At 42.6% G+C, this 22,500-nt stretch overlaps 1 protein-coding gene across 1 annotated transcript in view; it reads left to right on the forward strand.

Annotated features, from left to right (window-relative positions):
- The first annotated feature begins 266 nt into the window (after positions 1 to 266).
- Positions 267 to 22,500, forward strand: part of LOC120041040 (sorting nexin-13-like) — a 58,930-nt gene continuing 36,696 nt past the window's right edge. The window contains exon 1 of the mRNA XM_038986003.1: positions 267 to 402. Coding sequence (XP_038841931.1) covers positions 391 to 402 — 12 coding nt within the window. The 5' untranslated portion in view covers positions 267 to 390. The remainder of the gene's footprint in view (positions 403 to 22,500) is intronic.

A 22,500-nucleotide genomic window follows, 5' to 3' on the forward strand; every position in this document is an offset into this window, starting at 1 on the left:
AACTTTGTAGGGCAGGCTATCTGCACAACAGTAGCAACAATCGAAGATAACGTTGCACATTTAATACAACATACTAAATGTCGACTATGTGTTTGAGTGTTTCAGAGAAAGTGTTTGACTCCGTTGCAGTTGAAAAAGTAATAGATTAGAACGTTTGTAGAATTAAACCACATTGCCACTCACGGATGTGTTGGTGCGTCATAAAATAATTCAACCAATCAGAAAGCGACGTCGAGAAACGGTGTGCCTGAGACGTATAAAGCTGCAACATGGCGACTCTCCGAAGAGACTACGGAGAGTGGCGATACAACCGTTTTTAAGCCATATAGTTACGCCTCGTGCAATGTGGCGGGATTAGCACAAGCCTCGACACCCACAACATTGTAAACTATGTTTGCAGAGGTAAGTTCATACTCGCTCAAAGGAGTGTCTATAGTTTGTTTTCTGCGCTGGGCAGTGACAGCTAGATAGCCACATAGCTAACGTTAGCTAACCGTTGAGCATCGGCTCACAGGTAAACAGGAAGACGAGCACAGACAGGCTTGTCTGTTTTGAAAAAGCCTCTTTGCTAACTCGGTATTTGTCAGTCCAGGATTAGACAGTTAATACAGTGAGCTGAAGTTATCCTTAGTGACAACACTGTGCTGGAATTAGCTTGTTGGCTAGGTTAAATAACCAACGTTATGCGATCACATGAGTTGTAACGACGTTGCTAAGAGAATATCTTTAGCTCAGGTGAGAATGGAATGGGCGCGTCCCAAAATAGTTAGTTGGCTAGCAACATCATCTGTTGCCCTATTTGCTTCCTGGCAACATATATCTTCGCCTGCTAGTTAACTAGTTAAAGGGGAAATCCACTCAAACTATATTTAGGCATGTTTTTTCTTCGTTAGTCCACTGTTGATACAGTCCCGAAATGTTTTGCATGTCAGCAGTCAAGTTTTGAAGATATTGGACTTTCAAGAAGCAAAGTGTGTCACTGACCACATCACCAACTACCTTTAGCCCTATTGGACTATAGTCCGGGGGAATCCTTACACTCGTTCTGAACATTAAAACTCAACTCTTGCTGTACGGTTTTGGAAACATAGGAAGAGATCTTTAACATCATAAAAGGTTAAATTACTACACACCTTTTTTATAGGGGTAGGGTTAGTGTTCCCACAACGGAAGACAGAGGCGGCCAGCTGTGTTTATTAGCTGTCTAGCGTGCTCTGAACATCTCTGTGTATAAGCATAACTGGGGAGGACGTGCATGTAGTTCATCAACTGGAGACACACACAAAGTATGGATCTGTGCAACACTGCTACAGTAAGTGTGTTTTTATTTTTTTGAAAGATAATTTCTTGCAGATATGAAAGATGAGGGTCATATCAGCAGTGATTCCTCTGGAAAAATGTGTAGCAGTGAAGGGCAAAAGTCATGTAGAAGGACTGAGAATCTCACTTCTGGTGTCTTTCTACTCCAAATTGAATGAAAATAAAATGATGCTGACACCATCTAAAATATGATATCCACCTCCAGAAATGAGCCCTATAACAAATTGGTACAGTTATTTGTTTAAATAATTTTGACATTATCATATTATATTATCAGGTATGCTATTAGCAATAAGCATTATCACCTGTAGTCCAACTGATGCAGCGTAGTGGCTATAAATACATAGGCTGAAGGATGGGGTTGCCTATCTGCATTTACTCTATTGGGATAATCATTAGTTAGATCCCAAATGTAATCTTTTAACTAATTAGCATCCTATTGATGAATATTATGTCCCAAAAAACTTGGTTGGCGGTTTACCCCAAGTTACCCTACAATTGCCCTCTGTTACATTTAGCCCCACTCTCTCCTATGCACTCACTGTGAATTGCTGAGTGGTAACTGCTTAACCATAATGCTGCTAAAAACTCAGGGTTTACAATGGTTCAGTTTGTGCACATTTATGAGTTGGAAAGTAGGAATAGAAAGCTGGGTTCGCCCTCTTTTTAAAAAATGTTTTAAACAAAGGCCTTTAAAACGTCTGTTTTCCTCCTCAATTGCAAGAGTTGCTGTGCATTGACTGCCTGTCAGAATGCAGGTTTTCTTCGCTATGGCACTCGTAACTTCAATGTGCCTCGAGAGGAATATTTCTCACATAAAACACAGAACAACAAGCAGATGAGGTAAATAGATGAACTATTCTACTATGGGGCTGTCTGATTGTTTTATTCATTACTCATTTTGTTTGCAGAGGAAAAGTACATTTGAACTGTTTTAACATCTATGACAGTGCGCCTCGACAGATTTGTTGTCATGTTTCATATTTTTTTGTGCGTAGCTACAATGATTTTTGACACGTCGCATCACCACAGTTGAATAAATGACTGCAGCAGAAACACTGCCTATCAGCATATGTTTCGAAAACCGTTTCTCTAGCGACGATTATTGACGTTTCTGAAACACAGCATGGGAATTGTAGTTCACACGCAGCCAACCGTGGGCGAGGCTAACTGCTGAAACACTACAGAGAAGGGTTTTCGAGAGCTAAGTAGTTTTAATTGCTAGCTAGCTGCGTATTTAATTCAATGGTTCTGATATGACATGTTTGGCTAGCTAGCTACTTATTACTACTCTGCCCTGGGCTGTGTAGACATCCATTTATGTTGGCCAGCTACATTTTGGTGATAATGCATGACGTTTAGTCTCTCTGCCCCCATCATTATCTGGCTTACAACTGGAACTGTCACTACTGGTCTAGTTTGTGAGCTATGTATGTTGTGTGAGCTATGTATGTTGTGTGAGCTATGTATGTTGTGTATGCCTGTGCTTTTTCAACCCTTAAACAATGTTTATTCTAGCTCTCTAGCTAGCTACATGCAAAGTAGCGACAGTTATCATCAGGCTTTTGAAGGGGTTATTAAGTCAGTTTCTATCCAACTCCATTTTTCCACCCTTGAAATAGGAATCAGACCAGTTTCAAGTCCAAAATAGATATGTATTGTATAGATCAGGTATGATTGCATGTCACGTGGAATGGGGAATTGTTATCTCAGCAGCACTACTCAGTGCATTTCTATATCGTCTGAACTCGCAGTGTTTTGCATGTAGTTGAGCACGGTGGTGTGTTGCACTATCTACCAGTAATGTAGTCACCTCTCTGTGACGGTTCACTATGTACTCGAAGCTACCTCTCTGTGACGGTTCGCTATGTACTCGAAGCTACCGCTCTGTGACGGTTCACTATGTACTGGAAGCTACCGCTCTGTGACGGTTCGCTATGTACTGGAAGCTACCGCTCTGTGATGGTTCGCTATGTACTGGAAGCTACCGCTCTGTGACGGTTCACTATGTACTGGAAGCTACCGCTCTGTGATGGTTCGCTATGTACTGGAAGCTACCGCTCTGTGACGGTTTGCTATGTACTGGAAGCTACCTCTCTGTGACGGTTCACTATGTACTGGAAGCTACCGCTCTGTGACGGTTTGCTATGTACTGGAAGCTACCGCTCTGTGACGGTTCACTATGTACTGGAAGCTACCGCTCTGTGATGGTTCGCTATGTACTGGAAGCTACCGCTCTGACGGTTCACTATGTACTGGAAGCTACCGCTCTGTGACGGTTCACTATGTACTGGAAGCTACCGCTCTGTGACGGTTCACTATGTACTGGAAGCTACCTCTCTGTGACGGTTCACTATGTACTGGAAGCTACCTCTCTGTGACGGTTCACTATGTACTGGAAGCTACCGCTCTGTTACGGTTCACTATGTACTGGTCTGGGAGATGAAGAGCTGTGTATTGTTAACTCCTCCCCTGTATGAGAGTCATACAAGCGCACACTTTTCTTAAATATAAAGATACCGAAACCGTGGCCCACAAACCGTGATGCATACTGAACCGTGGGCCCACAAACCGTGATGCATACTGAACCGTGGGCCCACTGTACCGTTACATCCCTAGTGTGGTGGGCCTCATCTAATCTAGTTATATCTGCTGATAAAGTCCCTCTCCTATGTAACATCTCTCTGCTGTGAGATTGTATCTAATAGCTCCACTGTATCTGCTTGTTCTCACTAACTGCTAATAATATGTAACACTCTGATTACTAGCAGGTCAATATATGACCTCTCTAGGTAAGGTAAGGCTGTGGCCGACTGTGGTGCATTGTCTCCAGTTAATCTGGGGTGTTATGGAGGAGGGAGAGAGCATGGTGTTGTGCCAGATATCACAACCCTGTTACAGGCGGTGCCTTTCTGTTTCTCAAACCCTCTTAACAAGTCACTGTTTCAATGACCTGGGTCGAACTCCGGAGGCATATAATCAAATCACATTTTATTTGTCACATGCTTCGTAAATAACAGGTGGTAGACTACCAGGTCTGAGTCGATGTGCAGGGGTAAGAGGTATTGGAGGGAGATGCAGTATGTACATATAGGTATGGGTAAAGTGACTAGACAACAGGATAGATAATAGACAGTAACAGCAGTATACTGTAGGTAGGGGTAAAGTGACTAGACAACAGGATAGATAATAAACAGTAACAGCAGTATACTGTAGGTAGGGGTAAAGTGACTAGACAACAGGATAGATAATAGACAGTAACAGCAGTATACTGTAGGTAGGGGTAAAGTGACTAGACAACAGTATAGATAATAAACAGTAACAGCAGTATACTGTAGGTAGGGTTAAAGTGACTAGACAACAGGATAGATAATAGACAGTAACAGCAGTATACTGTAGGTAGGGGTAAAGGATAGATAATAAATAGTAGCAGCAGTGTTTGTGATGAGTCAAAAGAGTTAGTGCAATAAGGGTCTATGCAGATAGTTAAAATGTCCACCAATAGCGACTAACTATTTAGAAGTCTTATAAGCTTGGGAGTAGAAGCTGTTCAGGGTCCTGTTGGTTCCAGACTTGGTGCATCGCTACCGCTTGCTGTGTGGTAGCAGAGAGACTTTGGTGGCTGGAGTCTTTTGACCACTTTTTAGGGTCACCTTCACCACCGTGCTGGGGGACAACCACCCTGCCTGGGGACAACCACCCTGCCTGGGGACAACCACCCTGCCTGGGGACAACCACCGTGCCGGGGGACAACCCTGCTACAGTGTGCCGGTGCCTGACTGAATACAACCCACAGCACAGTGTCCAGGCAGACTGAAGGGAGATTGTTGTTGTGGTGTAACTGGTGTTAGTGTAATATAGATCCTCACTGAGATGTGTTCCTCTCACAGCTAAATCTCATTCATCTGTCTTAATCAGAGCTTAGTGACAGGGAGGCGCCAGTCCATCAGAGTTGCTCCTCCGCACACGCGGCCTTCATCAGCCTGGGGTCAACCTAGAAAGCTTTAACAGTCCACAGTCTATGGGAGACGCATGAGCATTGAGCCCAGTATACATCATCATTATGAGGCCTGACTGAGCCCCCCCCAGCCCAGCTCCCTCCACTCTCTCTGGGATATCCACTCACTTTCTCAGAGGAGAGCTTTAATGTGCGGAGTCAATTCCTCACTCACTAAACCCTAACCCCTCACTCACCCACTCTCACTAAACCCTAACCCCTCACTCACTCACTCTCACTAAACCCTAACCCCTAACTCCTCACTCTCACTAAACCCTAACCTCTCACTCACTAAATCCTAACCCCTCACTCACTAAATTCTAACCCCTCACTCACTAAACCCTAACCACTCACTCACTCTCACTAAACCCTAACCCCTCACTCACTCACTAAACCCTAACCCCTTGCCAACATTAGTAACTCCCCGGGTCACCCCCCCCCCCCCCCCCCCTTCTCGGCTCACTGCTCCAAACCGCCATAAAAAAGCCAGACTACGGTTTGCAACTGGACATGGTGACAAAGATCATACTTTTTGGAGAAATGTCTGATGAAACAAAAATAGAACTGTTTGGCCATAATGACCATCATTATGTTTGGAGGAAAAAGGGGGAGGCTTGCAAGCCAAAGAACACCATCCCAACCGTGAATCACAGGGGGTGGCAGCATCATGTTGTGGGGGTGCTTTGCTCCAAGAGGGACTGGTGCACTTCACAAAATAGATGGCAACATGAGGATGGAAAATTTTGTGGATATATTGAAGCAACATCTCAAGACATCAGTCAGGAAGTTAGTTTGGTTGCAAATGGGTCTTCCAAATGGACAATGACCCCAAGCATACTTCCAAAGTTGTAGAAAAATGGTTTAAGGACAACAAAGTCCAAGTATTGGAGTGGCCATCACAAAGCCCTGATCTCAATCCTATAGAAAATTTGTGGGCAGAACTGAAAAGCGTGTGCGAGCAAGGAGGCCTACAATCCTGACTCAGTTACACCAGCTTTGTCAGGAGGAATGGGCCAAAATTCACCCAACTTATTGTGGGAAGCTTGTGGAAGGCTACCCAAAACGTTTGACCCAAGTTAAACAATTTCAAGACAATGTTACCAAATACTAATTGAGTATATGTAAACTTCTGACCCACTGGGAATGTGATGAAAGAAATAAAAGCTGAAATAAATCATTCTCTACTATTATTCTGACATTTCACATTCTTAAAATAAAGTGGTGATCCTAACTGACCTAAGACAGGAATTTTTACTAGGATTATATGTTAGGAATTGTGAAAAACTGAGTTTAAATGTATTTGGCAAAGGTGTATGTAAACTTACGACTTCAACTGTATATATCATTACGTGTAAGTCATAAAATGGATGTTGCAACTAGTGTTATTCAGAGGTGGAAGCTTTCCATGGGAATTAACGGGAATATATGGGAATTAACGGGAATATATGGGAATTAACGGGAATATATGGGAATTAACGGGAATATATGGGAATTAACGGGATTATATGGGAATTAATGAAAATGTATGCAAATTAATATTAATACCTTTTAAATGTAATGTTTTTTGCATTGATATTGATATTTATTTATCATATCATATGGAGACAGAAATATAAACCTTTTACCTTTTCATAAGTAGACATAATTGCAAATTATTAAATCCTTCCAATAGAAATTTAAAAAAAGCAATTTAGTTCCGAATTTAACTTTAATTAAATGAGTTGACTCTTTTTCAACATATCTGTAAAATGATAGTCTAGAAACTAAAGCTTTGGTTGTCTTCCCCTCAGGCTTCCATGTCTTCTCTGTGGACCTCCTCAATGTCCACCTCTTGAACATCAGACTCTGAGGCCTCATCTTCACTGTCACTTTCCAACCTTGTTGAGGATGGCTCGCTGTCAGGCTCAAAAATCTTTAAATTTGCCCGGATTGCCACCGATTTTTCAACTCTTGTATTGGTCAGCCTGTTTCGTGCTCTGAGGCGGCTGATGTTGGTGGGATATGGAGCATGAATGAGGCAACAGGGGAAAGAGCCTCAGATGCACAAAGTCCCTTCCACCAGGTGGCTGATGAGATATGTTGGCACGACTGCCATATTGCATTTCCACCCCAAAGCCCTTGCTTGGAAGTGTACTTCGCCAGACTGCCAAGAACCTTGCCCTCTTCCAGGCCAAGGTGGCGAGACACGGTATTGATGAAACCATAGCCCTTGTTGATCTATGCACCAGACAGGATGCTCTTGCCAGCATACTTGGGGTCCAACATGTACGCTGCGGCATGTATGGGCTTCAGGCAGGAGTCTTCAGGCTTTTTGATGTATTTCAGAACTGTAGTTTCTTGTTGCTTGGAGCAACAGTGGTGGGCAGGGCAGTACGGATTTCTTCTCTTACATCTGCAAGCAGAGTCTGAACATCAGACAGGATGGCATTGTCTCCCTCATTATGTGCAATGGCTACTGCTATAGGTTTCAGGCTCCCAAAATACATCACCCAGGAGGATCCTCTTGATGGGGCTGTCCATATCGGCAGACTATGATATGGCCATTTCTTGGAGAGGTCCTTCCCCTCCAGGAGACTGTCAAACATGATGACAACACCACCCCAACGGGTGTTGCTGGGCAGCTTCAATGTGGTGCTCTTATTCTTCTCACTTTGCTTGGTGAGGTAGATTGCTGCTATAACTTGATGACCCTTCCCATACCTAACCATTTCCTTGGCTCTCTTGTAGAGTGTATCCATTGTTTTCAGTGCCATGATGTCCTTGAGGAGCAGGTTCAATGCATGTGCAGCACAGCCAATGGGTGTGATGTGAGGGTAGAACTCCTCCACTTTAGACCAAGAAGCCTTCATGTTCGCAGCATTGTCTGTCACCAGTGAAAATACCTTCTGTGGTCCAAGGTCATTGATGACTGCCTAAAGCGCATCTGCAATGTAGAGACCGGTGTGTCTTGTCCCTTGTCTGCGCTCTTGTAGAATACTGGTTGAGGGGTGGAGATGATGTAGTTAATTATTTCTTGCCCACGAACATTCGACCACCCATCAGAGATGATTGCAATACAGTCTGCTTTCTTTATGATTTGCTTGACCTTCACTTGAACTTTGTTGAACTCTGCATCCAGCAAATGTGTAGATAAAGCATGTCTGTTTGGAGGGGTGTATGCTGGGCGAAGAACATTCAGAAATCTCTTCCAATACACATTGCCTGTGAGCATTTTCACCTCGAATAGAAGTAGAGGGACTTTTGTCAGAGGTTGCTTGTTGTGAGCATTGAGGGAACTTTATGCACTTGGCCAGATGATTCTGCATCTTTGTTGCATTCTTCACATGATTTGGCACAGTTTTTGCAAATGTACACAGCTTTTCCTTCTACATTAGCTGCAGTGAAATGTCTCCACACATCAGATAGTTCCCATGCCATTTTCCTGTAAAGATTAGAAAGAATGTGTTAAAAAACCCCAAATACAATTTCATGTACAGGTAAATAGTTAAGCAGTTAGATTAAACAACTCCTTTGTAAGATAATAAAAAATAAAAAAACATGTATGGAAACAGGGGAATTAACACTCCTCAGTTAGCAGGCAAGCTAAAACCCACATGGTGGCAAAAACTAACTAGCAGAAATTGGTAAGTTAGAAATTATTTAAGCCGGCCTCCCGGGTGGCGCAGTGGTCTAGGGCACTGCATCGCAGCGCTAGCTGTGCCACCAGAGACTCTGGGTTCGCACCCAGGCTCTGTCGCAGCCGGCCGCGACCGGGAGGTCCGTGGGGCGACGCACAATTGGCCTAGCGTCGTCCGGGTTAGGGAGGGTTTGGCCGGTAGGGATATCCTTGTCTCATCGCGCACCAGCGACTCCTGTGGTGGGCCGGGCGCAGTGCGCGCTAACCAAGGTAGCTAGGTGCACGGTGTTTCCTCCGACACATTGGTGCGGCTGGCTTCCGGGTTGGAGGCGCGCTGTGTTAAGAAGCAGTGCGGCTTGTTTGGGTTGTGTTTTCGGAGGACGCATGGCTTTCGACCTTCGTCTCTCCCGAGCCCATACGGGAGTTGTAGCGATGAGACAAGATAGTAATACCTAACAATTGGATACCATGAAATTGGGGAGAAAAGAGGGTAAAAAAAAAAAATATTAAAAAAAAAAAAAAAGAAGAAATTATTTAACCTGTTAGGCGGGCTGTCCCGACATCGGTACACACCCCCCCCCCCCCCCCCCCCACACTGATTAGCATCGCTAGCATAGCGTCACAATTAAATAGTAGCATCTAAATATCATTAAATCACAAGTCCAAGACACCAAATGAAAGATACAGATCTTGTGAATAAAGCCACCATTTCAGATTTTTAAAATGTTTTACAGGGAAGACAAAATATGTAAATCTATTAGCTAACCATGTTAGCAAAAGACACCACTTTTCTTTGTCCACCATTTTTTCTCAACACCAGTAGCTATCACCAATTCGGCTAAACTAAGATATTGATAGCCACTAACCAAGAAAAAACCTCATCAGATGACAGTCTGATAACATATTTATTGTATAGGATAGGTTTTGTTAGAAAAATGTGCATATTTCAGGTATAAATCATAGTTTACAATTGCACCCACCATCACAAATCGACTAGAATAAATACACAGAGCAACGTGTATTACCAATTTACTCATCATAAAACATTTCTTAAAAATACACAGCACATAGCAATGGAAAGACACAGATCTTGTGAATTCAGACAATATTTCAGATGTTCTAAGTGTTTTACAGCGAAAACACAATAAATCGTTATATTAGCATACCACATGTGCAAACGTTACCAGAGCATCGATTCAAGCCAAAGAGAGCGATAACGTAATCGCCAAAATATATTAATTTTTTCACTAACCTTCTCAGAATTCTTCCGATGACACTCCTGTAACATCATATTACAACATACATATAGAGTTTGTTCGAAAATGTGCATATTTAGCCATAAAAAACCGTGGTTATACAATGAAAATAGTAGCAAAACATGCCTGAAAATGTCGGTCGCCATCTTTCAGAGTGATCTAGTTTAATCAATAGCTAATCATATACTTGACTAAAAAATACAGGGTTGACAGGAATCGAAAGACAAATTAGTTCTTTATGCAATCGCTGATTTACATTTCTAAAATTATCCTTACTGTGCAATACAGGGTTCGCCAAGCGAAGCTATAGCAAACAAGATGGCGGAACGTGCGTTTAACATTTTTCTACAGAACAACGATTTATCATCTTAAATATTTCTTACTATGAGGTGATCTTCCATCAGTATCTTGGGCAATGTATCCTTTCTTGGGTCTAATCTTCTTTTGGTCGAAAGATGTCCTCTGTCCGTCGAAATGCCCACTAACGTTCGACCGGGACCCCGAAACGTGCCCAAAGCTTCAAAGAGCATCACATAGAACTTCCTCAAAATCGCACTAAACGGATATAAATTGCTATAAAACGGTTTAAATTAACTAACGTATGATGTTTTTAACACCTATAACGGGTAAAAACATGACCGGCGCTATATTACTGGCTAAACAAAGGCTTGGAAAAAGCCAAGTCCGACGTCCTTCTTGCGTTGAGCGCAGGGTCCAAAAGAACGCTACTTCCGGTATTTGGTCATTTATAGAGGCACTGATTGCGCAATCGACTCCATTCAAATTGTCACCACTTACTGACATCTAGAGGAAGGCGTGGGCAGTGTTTGTATCCTCATAGGATTTACAGAGACTTTTAAAACTGATCTGGAACCAGAGGCCAAGATGTCTGAAATCTGACACACTGGGAGGAAAAGTGCTGTAGAATGAGTTCTGTTTCACTCAGAGACATAATTCAAACGGCTATAGAAACTAGAGAGTGTTTTCTATCCAATAATAACAATAATATGCATATTGTACGAGCAAGAATTGAGTACGAGGCCGTTTGAAATGGGCACGATTTAGCTGGCTACTCAGTAACGCCCCCTGCAGCCATAAGAAGTTATTAAGGCCATTTTGTTGTAGGCTACTATTTAAGAGTTAACAAAAAATCATGTATGTCACATATATTCACCCCCACCCAGTGTTGTAATCCAAATTTACCAGAAAGCATGTAGTCCTTGGCTCAGACAGTGTAGTAGTGTGGGCTCAATAGCATCTCATTAATGTGCAAGATCTTGAGAATCAGCTGTACATGTGATGGAAGAGTGGACTGTATGCAGAGGGTTGCAATTCCATTGAATTGGGGATAGTTTAACTAAAATATGCCACAAGACCTAGAATTGAGACACCTGTATCATCCTCTCTGGTCTCCACTAGCCTGTTGACCAGTGTGCTAGCAAGGGAATGGAGGTCCTACTCAGTCTTTTTGGCTCAGGGCAGTTTCTGTTGCACATTTAGGACTGTACGCCGACTGACCAATCCCCTCTGTGTTAAGCCAGTGGAGTATTGGATTAGCTACCTCAGCCTGTAAATAGTAGAAGTTAACACTGTCGTGGTTTTGTAAGCCCTGTCATTCTCTAGCTGAAGGATGGACACTATACAGTGTCAGTATGAGAGACGAGACAGCCAGGCGTGACCACAGATAGCTATAGGTGAGACTTGACTGAGTCTAATATCTATTCAACCTTCTCTGACCCATTACTGTTGGAATAGTTTCCCTGGACCTTCTTGGTACCCTACATTATCACGGAAGACATGAACATAATTGTTACGCACATTTCTGTTGGAATAGTTTCCCTGGACCTTCTTGGTACCCTACATTATCACGGAAGACATGAACATAATTGTTACGCACATTTCTGTTGGAATAGTTTCCCTGGATCTTCTTGGTACCCTACATTATCACGGAAGACATGAACATAATTGTTACGCACATTTCTGTTGGAATAGTTTCCCTGGACCTTCTTGGTACCCTACATTATCACGGAAGACATGAACATAATTGTTACGCACATTTCTGTTGGAATAGTTTCCCTGGATCTTCTTGGTACCCTACATTATCACGGAAGACATGAACATAATTGTTACGCACATTTCTGTTGGAATAGTTTCCCTGGACCTTCTTGGTACCCTACATTATCACGGAAGACATGAACATAATTATTACGCACATTTCTGTTGTTTTTGATTTGTTGTGGCTGATGACTGACTCAGTGTGCCGAGCTACTGTTTTTAATTTGTATTCTCTCCCACTAGTCCGTCCCTGCCTGTCTGCTCTTAATGCTGATAAGGTTAGCCTCGATCAGAATATGGAAGGCTAGCCACCAATAATATCATGACTAACTGTCTGTCCTCGTATTCAGACCGTGACTGTTCCCTGGAGGCTCCACTGTGACGGCAACACTGTGATAACCCAGCTCTGGCCTGCTGATATGGACCCGCTAACACCATTATGTGTACGTGTGTGTGTCAAGTCAAGGACATCTACTAGCAGCCAGGCACCTCGTGAATATGGAGAGGCCTCCTTATCCCTGCTATTTGTAGTATAAAGACCCTGACTGTCTGATAAATACATAAATAAATAAATACAAGGTGAACCTTACGATCAAAAATGTGTGTTGGACCGGATGGTGGTGTTAGCAGTAGGAAGCTCTGACTAGTGACCGGGCATGTTCATTCCTCAGTCAGGGAGAGTGACATGTTTTTAGTTCGTCTCACATGACAGCCTACTAATATGCTACTTCTCACCAGAACTAGTCTAGGGTAGCATTTTGAGATTTAGCCTACCGTTAGTGACAGCCCAGTCCCTTAGCTAGTGTGTGTCGGATGCAGCCTAATGTTTTTACATTCCCCTGTGTGTAATAATGTAATGTAGTAGGCTGTAGCACCAGGTCAACGACCTGTAGAAGTCAGAATGCTCTGTTGTTATTTGACCATTGTCTTGTTTACTCTCAGGTGAATGTGTGAGCAGGAAGACACTGACAAGGCTGTATGATTCTGTGAGTGAGTGGTAACGCTGCCCGTGTGCGTTTCCGTGTGTGTATTGTGTGTGTGTGTGTTTGTGTAATATAAAGTTGTGTAGGGATAGCCCGGCTCGGTCCAGTGTGGTTGATTAAAACAGATGGTGTTGATGTTAAAACAGTGTAAGCTGGAAGGATTCAGAGTATTCTGCTGCTTTCTCTTGCCTAGTGTGATGCTTATAGCTGGAAATACTGCTGTATTAGTCAACACCATCACCCTGACCTCTGGAAAGGTCAGGACCCATCCACTGTGTGTGTGTGGAACGGGGACACCATGTTCTGGAATCCTCTAAACATTCCATTACATCCATCACATGACCAGTCTTTTGAACAGACCACGGATACTCGTGTGTGCGTGTACATGCTTGTGTACTGTGTGGTGCAGTCATACTTAATACAGTACATTGGAGTAGCTTGTAGTCTGTCACTGTTCTGACTTTCTGTTCATTCTCAGTAGTAGTGGGCGGCTATGACTGTCCTCAGACTACTGGTCTATAGGATTTAGAGTAGCAGGCAGTAGTAGTAGTAGTGGGCGGCTATGACTGTCCTCAGACTACTGGTCTATAGGATTTAGAGTAGCAGGCAGTAGTAGTAGTAGTAGTAGTGGGCGGCTATGACTGTCCTCAGACTACTGGTCTATAGGATATAGAGTAGCAGGCAGTAGTAGTAGTAGTAGTGGGCGGCTATGACTGTCCTCAGACTACTGGTCTATAGGATTTAGAGTAGCAGGCAGTAGTAGTAGTAGTGGGCGGCTATGACTGTCCTCAGACTACTGGTCTATAGGATTTAGAGTAGCAGGCAGTAGTAGTGGGCGACTATGACTGTCCTCAGACTACTGGTCTATAGGATTTAGAGTAGCAGGCAGTAGTAGTAGTAGTGGGAGACTATGACTGTCCTCAGACTACTGGTCTATAGGATTTAGAGTAGCAGGTAGTAGTAGTAGTAGTGGGCGACTATGACTGTCCTCAGACTACTGGTCTATAGGATTTAGAGTAGCAGGCAGTAGTAGTGGGCGACTATGACTGTCCTTAGACTACTGGTCTATAGGATTTAGAGTAGTAGTAGTGGGCGACTATGACTGTCCTCAGACTACTGGTCTATAGGATTTAGAGTAGCAGGCAGTAGTAGTAGTAGTGGGCGGCTATGACTGTCCTCAGACTACTGGTCTATAGGATTTAGAGTAGCAGGCAGTAGTAGTGGGCGACTATGACTGTCCTCAGACTACTGGTCTATAGGATTTAGAGTAGCAGGCAGTAGTAGTAGTAGTGGGAGACTATGACTGTCCTCAGACTACTGGTCTATAGGATTTAGAGTAGCAGGTAGTAGTAGTAGTAGTGGGCGACTATGACTGTCCTCAGACTACTGGTCTATAGGATTTAGAGTAGCAGGCAGTAGTAGTGGGCGACTATGACTGTCCTTAGACTACTGGTCTATAGGATTTAGAGTAGTAGTAGTAGTAGTGGGCGACTATGACTGTCCTCAGACTACTGGTCTATATGATTTAGAGTAGCAGGTAGTAGTAGTAGTAGTGGGCGACTATGACTGTCCTCAGACTACTGATCTATAGGATTTAGGTTCTATTGTTACTGTGACAGAGGAGTGGCCATGTTTCAACACATTCTAGAACACTGTTGCTATGGTTCTGACACGCTGAGTCATGATCTCTAGACTAGGTTTGGCTGTTATTCTGATGTTCCATACTGTTGCTGTACCGTACCAGGTTCTACGGTATTACCGGCAGTGCACAGAAGGAGTGCTATTTATTTCCAAATGTAAAAAAAATACTCAATATTCAGTTCATGGGTAGAAACACGTCATTGGGTCTAACGGTCGTCTCGAGCTGGACTGCGCATGTTGAACATTATTTTTGATGACAATGTAACAGTGTCAGTAGGAGTGACATCGGCCAGAATCTAGGCTGTGCCTTTGCATTAGGACAAAATTACTAAGAAATCGTTTTTAACTTTTCATTGACTTCTCAAGCCCCAAACCTCAGTCTGGTCTGCAGCGTTCCTGGAAGTCTTGCGATGTTGAACCTCCGTGTTCAGAAACTCCGTGGTTCTAGTTAGGGATGCACGATATATCGGTGAACATATCGGAATCGGCTGACATTAGCTAAAAATGCCAACATCGGTATCGGCCCGACGTCTAGTTTAACGCCGATGTTAACCGATGTCAAAGCACCCGTGCACACCTATATAACGTAGGTACATGGCGTAATGACGCCACGTAAAATGTTGGGACTACACGTGCAACACAGCATTCTTAACCTAGCCCACAATGTCTGCTGTGTGGATCGAGCAGTTAACAAGTCAAGCAGTTATTTGAAAGAGAGAATTTCAGCGAGACAACTCAAAGGCGAAATCCATTAACACCAAAATAATAGAATTCATTGCTCTTGACAATCAACCGTTGTGGGTGATGTTGGCTTTCGACCGACTGGTCGAGCACCGGTTAACACTGCCAAGTGCGCTATTTTCAGATGTTGCCCTACCGGAGTTACACAGTAATAGCGTCACTGCTATTAGCTTCACGACATACATACTATGGAACGCCGTTTGGGTCTTTGCGTGTCAAAAAAGATAGTAGCACTGTCAAAGCTGTACAAAAAAGTCTGCAAACACCGGCCATGAACGATGTGTTTACGGTACCGCGTTGGTAATAAAGCATCATTTGTTCGACTGCAACTTCTGTGGTAGCTAGCTTTAGCTTGGTACCTAGCTAGCACCAATACAACCACCCTGAAAACAATGACTGATAGAAACTGCAGTCATTTTCATTATTCTTAGCAATGATTTAGGAATCCTTGTAAGTATTAGTTAGGTTGCCACTTGTTGTTCGCCTATTGAAATTGAACTTCAGTTCATGAAAATAAATAGCAAGCCAGCCCAAAGCTAATGTTATATGCAGCCAGCTAGCGTCATCTGGCTAGTGATGCTCGACCGGACCAGGTTATGTGTTGTGAAGCTAGCCACGATAAGGATTAGGCACAATAGTGGAATTTGCGGTTTGCCTTCAAAGTAAAAGTATGTCATTGACAGTGATTCAAATTAATACAAAAAGTAGAATTATGCCATACTTTTATTTTAAAGGCTAACCACAAAGTCCACTTGTGGCTAATCCTTATTGTGGCTAGCTTCACATAGATGGGTCCGACCACCATTAATCAAATAAGAGCTGTCTTATGAATTAGGGTTATTTTAGATGATGACACCTAGCTAACTATATTGTCGTTTTGCTATGTTTTTGGGGAAGAACATTGTTTGCATCCATGAACTAGCTAGCTTTTTTTATGACCAGCACTGTAGGTGCACGAGACTTTACCAGCATCATAGCATACGTATCAATGAATTATGACACATGAAATACGAGTGATAGTGTAGTCAATGTGTAATAACTACGTAAAAAATTAATGAACGCATTAAATTGTGACGTGCAGTCATATTCAGGTCCTGATTGGTCAACAAGCTTATTTGACACGCAAAGACCCAAACGGCGTTCCGTAGAAAACCTGGTTGAGAATGAAATGACTGAACAAAATGAAGAACGAAACAACACAGCAAGTAGGTGAAAAATGTTTTGATTATGTTTCACAGGTAATGGGGACATATGTAAATGCCAACAAATAACTATTGTGTGTGTGTGTAACTTTTATTTAACTAGGCAAGTCAGTTAAGAACAATTTCTTATTTACAATGACGGCCCGGATGACGCTGGGCCAATTGTGCACCGCCCTATGGGACTTCAAATCACGGCCGGATGTGATACAGCCTGGATTCGAACCAGGGACTGTAGTGACGCCTCTTGCACCGCTGTGTGTGTGTGTGTGTGTGTGTTAACTATTTAACTGTACTAAAATTCTTAAAAGGCCGCAATTTAAAAAAATATCGGTATCGGGTTTTTGGCAAGGAAAATATTGGATATCGGTATCGGCCAAAAATGTCATATTGGTACATCACTAGTTCTAGTGTCTCAAGGGGCATGTTTTTTTTCGCGCAAAAAAGGAAGGATAAAACATAAATATCTTGCTGCGTCTTGTAAAAGCAGATATAAAATGCTTGTTTTTGTCAATTCTGCTCTGCTTCAGTCAGGGTTTGGTCCAAATCATGTGGAAGGACTCATTTCATGCTTCAGTTGCACTTTTCCACTCAGAGGAAATATCTTTGCTATTGTCGTTGGATCACCAGACAGCTTTCACTGATGTGATGGCTACTTTTCTATCCAGACAGCTCTGACTGATGTGAAGGCTACTTTTCTCCTGTACTTTCCTCCGGTATAGTTTTACTTTCCGCTGGTGTAGTTTTTCCTCTGGTTGGAAGTTAAAATGCTTTAGAAAAAGTAGCTGGCTACGTTCTTTCAATGATAAACATTAGAAATATGATGGCAAATGCATAGTTTTCGCTAAACATACCTTGCTTTTTCATTGCACGCCCATTTACTTGTGTGTGTGTGTGGCTGTTAGCCAAATAGCATTGCACTCCTTTTGTCATGAAACATGGGACCAAAACTTGACATGTTTCAATTATATTTTTGTTCACTATATGTTGGTTGGAACTTGGCCATTTGTTATGTCAGTGAGAACAATACCTACAGTTGAAGTCGGAAGTTTACATACACTTAGTTTGGAGTCATTAAAACTTGTTTTTCAACCACTCCATACATTTCTTGTTAACTTCTCTGGGATATGTGGGACGGTAGCGTCCCACTTGGCCAAAAGCCAGAAAAAATGTAGCGCGTCAAATTCAAATATATTACAAAAAAAATCAATCTTTCATGAAATCACACATGAAAGATACCAAATTAAAGCTACACATGTTGTGAATCCAGCCAACATGTCTGATTTCAAAAAGGATTTACGGCGAAAGCACACCAAACGATTATGTTAGCTCTGTACATAGCCACAGAAAAACACAGCCATTTCCCCAGCAAAAGATAGTGGTCACAAAAAGCAGAAATAGAGATAAAATTAATCACTAACCTTTGATGATCTTCATCAGAGGACACTCATAGGACATCATGTTACACAATACATTTATGTTTTGTTCGATAATGTGCATATTTATATCCACAAATCTCGGTTTACATTGGCGCCATGTTCAGAAATGCCTCCAAAATATCCGGAGAAATTGCAGAGCCACGTCAAATAACAGAAATACTCATCATAAACTTTGATGAAAGATACATGTTTTACATATAATTAAAGATACACTTGTTCTTAATGCAACCGCTGTGTCAGATAAAAAAAAAAAAAAAAACATTACGTAAAAAGCACACCATGCAAAAATCTGAGACGGCGCTCAAACATAACATTTCTCCGCCATGTTGGAGTCAACAGAAATACCAAATTACATCATAAATATTCCCTTTGATCATCTTCATCAGAATGCACTCCCAGGAATCCTAGTTCCACAATAAATCGTTGTTTTGTTCGATAATGTCCATTACTTATGTCTAAGTAGCTACTTTTGCTAGCATGTTTAGTGCACATGTCCAAACGCTCGCGCAAATGCAGGTGAACTCGGACGAAAACTTCAAAAAGTTATATAACAGGTCGAATAAACTGGTCAAACTAAGTAGAGAATCAATCTTCAGGATGTTGTTATCATATATATCCAATAAAGTTCCAACCGGAGCATTCCTTCATGTCTGTAGAAGTTATGGAACGCAAGGCGATATCATGAGGAAAGCGCGTGACCAGGAACTGGCAATCTGCCAGACCACTGACTCAAACACCTCCCATCTGGCCCCACAACACAGCATAATCTTCCTTCCACGTTCTACAGACTGTTGACATCTAGTGGAAGGCGTAGGAAGTGCAAACAGATCCATATCTTACAGGGAATTGAATCGGCGATGAGTTGAACATTAACCAGTCTCAGAATTCTCACTTCCTGTTTGGATTTTTTCTCAGGTTTTTACCTGCCATATGAGTTCTGTTATACTCACAGACATCATTCAAACAGTTTAGAAACTTCAGAGTGTTTTATATCCAATAATACTATGCATATATTAGCATCTGGGATAGAGTAGGAGGCAGTTCACTATGGGCACGCAATTCATCCAAAAGTGAAAATGCTGCCCCCTATCATAAAGAGGTTAACGAACTATAGTTTTGGCAAGTCGGTTAAGACATCTACTTTGTGCATGACACAAGTCATTTTTCCAACAATTGTTTACAGACAGATTATTTCACTTATAATTCACTGTATCACAATTCCAGTGGGTCAGAAGTTTACATACACTAAGTTGACTGTGCCTTTAAACAGCTTGGAAAATTCCAGAAAATGTCATAGCTTTAGAAGCTTCTGTTAGGCTAATTGACATCATTTGAGTCAATTGGAGATGTACCTGTGGATGTATTTCAAGGCCTACCTTCAAACTCAGTGCCTCTTTGCTTGACATCATGGGAAAATCTAAAGAAATCACCCAAGACCTCAGAAAAAACATTGTAGACCTCCACAAGTCTGGATCATCCTTGGGAGCAATTTCCAAACGCCTGAAAGTACGACGTTCATCTGTACAAACAATAGTACACAAGAATAAACACCATGGGACCACGCAGCCGTCATACCGCTCAGGAAGGAGACGCGTTCTGTCTCCTAGAGATGAACGTACTTTGGTGCGAAAAGTGCAAAATCAATCCCAGAACAACAGCAAAGGACCTTGTGAAGATGCTGGAGTAAACAGGTACAAAAGTATCTATATCCACAGTAAAAACGAGTCCTATATCGACATAACCTGAAAGGCCGCTCAGCAAGGAAGAAGCCACTGCTCAAAAACCGCCATTAAAAAGCCAGACTATGGTTTGCAACTGCACATGGGGACAAAGATCGTACTTTTTGGTGAAATCTCCTCTGGTCAACAAAAATAGAACTGTTTGGCCATAATGACCATCGTTATGTTTGGATGAAAAAGGGGGAGGCTTGCAAGCTGAAGAACACCATCCCAACTGTGTAGCACGGGATGGCAGCATCATGTAGTGGGGGTGCTTTGCTGCAGGAGGGACTGGGGCACTTCACAAAATAGATGACATCATGAGGAAGGAAAATGATGTGGATATATTGAAGCAACATCTCAAGACATCAGTCAGGAAGTTAAAGCTTGGTCGCAAATGGGTCTTCCAAATGGACAATGACCCCAAGCATACTTCCAAAGTTGTGACAAAATGGCTTAAGTACAACAAAGTCAAGATATTGGAGTGGCCATCACAAAGCCCTGATCTCAATCCTATAGAAAATTTGTAGGCAGAACTGAAAAAGCATGTGCGAGCAAGGAGGCCTACAATCCTGACTCAGTTACACCAGCCATGTCAGGAGGAATGGGCCAAAATTCACCCAACTTATTGTGGGAAGCTTGTGGAAGGCTACCCGAAACGTCTGACCCAAGTTAAACAATTTAAAGGCTATGCTACTAAAGACTAATTGAGTGTATGTAAACTTCTGACCCACTGGGAATGTGATGGAAGAAATAAAATCTGAAATAAATCATTCTCTATTATTCTGACATTTCACATTCTTAAAATTAAGTGGTGATCCTAACTGACCTAAGACAGGGAAATGTTACTAGGATTATATGTCAGGAATTGTGAAAAACTGAGTTTAAATGTATTTGGCTAAGGTGTATGTAAACTTCCGACTTCAACTCTATGTATCCTTAGAAACCTTCCTCCTGTACTGATGGTTATTTAATCCCTCAGGCACTCGATCCATCTTGTGTAGATGACCTGAACCCCGAGCTCTATCGCTCTATAGTGTAGATGACCTGAACCCCGGGCTCTATAGTGTAGATGACCTGAACCCCGGGCTCTATCGCTCTATAGTGTAGATGACCTGAACCCCGGGCTCTATCGCTCTATAGTGTAGATGACCTGAACCTCGGGCACTATCGCTCTCAGCAGGGTGGTGGCTCTACAGTGAGTGTCCTGTCCTGGGCCTATAATGTGTAAACTGTACACTTCCTTTCAGGAGCAAGTCTGTGTTAACCATGGTCTAGTTCTCCCTTCCTTCCTGCACCTGGAGTGCCCTGCTTCATTGAGTGATACAAACACACACACACACACACACATCCTGTGGCGTACTGTATTAGCATCGAATAGCCCCCGCGATATGCAACTTTTCAGGGAAGTCAGGAACCAATGTACACAGTCAGTTAGGAAAGAAAAGGCTAGCTTTTTCAAACAGAAATTTGTGTCCTGTAGCACTAATTCCAAAAAGTTTGGGACACTGTAAAGTCCATGGAGAATAAGAGCACCTCCTCCCATTTGCCCACTGCACTGAGAATAGGAAACAATGTCACCACCAATAAATCCACGATAATTGAGAATTTCCTTAAGCATTTTTCTACGGCGGTCTGGCTAGACTGTAAACTCTCCTTCCAGACTCACATTAAGCATCTCCAATCCAAAATAACATCTAGAATCAGCTTCCTATCTCGCAACAAAGCCTCCTTCACTCATGCTGCCAAACATACCCTCGTAAAACTGGCTATCCTACCAATCCTTGACTTCGGTGATGCAATTTACAAAATAGCCTCCAACACTATTGCAAATTGGATGTAGTCTATCACAGTACCATCCGTTTTGTCACCAAAGCCCCATATACTACCCACCACTGCGACCTGTATGCTCACGTTGGCTGGCCCTCGCTACATATTCGTCGCCAAACCCACTGGCTTCAGGTCATCTACAAGTCTCTGCTAGGTAAAGCCCCGCCTTATCTCAGCTCACTGGTCACCATAGCAACAACCACCCGTAGCACGCGCTCCAGCAGGTATATTTCACTGGTCACCCCCAAAGCCAACACTTCCTTTGGCCGCCTTTCCTTCCAGTTCTCTGCTGCCAATGACTGGAACGAATTACAAAAATAGCTGGAGACTTATCTCCCTCACTAACTTTAAGCACCCACTATCTCTACTTCTGCACATCTATCACTCCAGTGTTAATGCTAAATTTGAATTATTTTGCCACTATGGCCTATTTATTGCCTTAACTCCCTAATCTTCTACATTTCCACACACTGTACATAGATTTTTCTATTGTGTTATTGACTGTACGTTTGTGTATCCCATGTGTAACTCTGTTGATTTTGTCGCACTGCTTTGCTTTATCTTGGCCAGGTCGCAGTTGTAAATGAGAACTTGTTCTCAACTGGCCTACCTGGTTAAATAAAGGTGAAATAAACACACACACCTGTCTCACCTCATTTAGCCCTCCTGGAACGTTTACCTCTCACAGAAAACGATCAGAATAAT

The sequence above is a fragment of the Salvelinus namaycush genome, unplaced genomic scaffold (assembly GCF_016432855.1).
Source record: "Salvelinus namaycush isolate Seneca unplaced genomic scaffold, SaNama_1.0 Scaffold40, whole genome shotgun sequence".
NCBI lineage: Eukaryota > Metazoa > Chordata > Actinopteri > Salmoniformes > Salmonidae > Salvelinus > Salvelinus namaycush.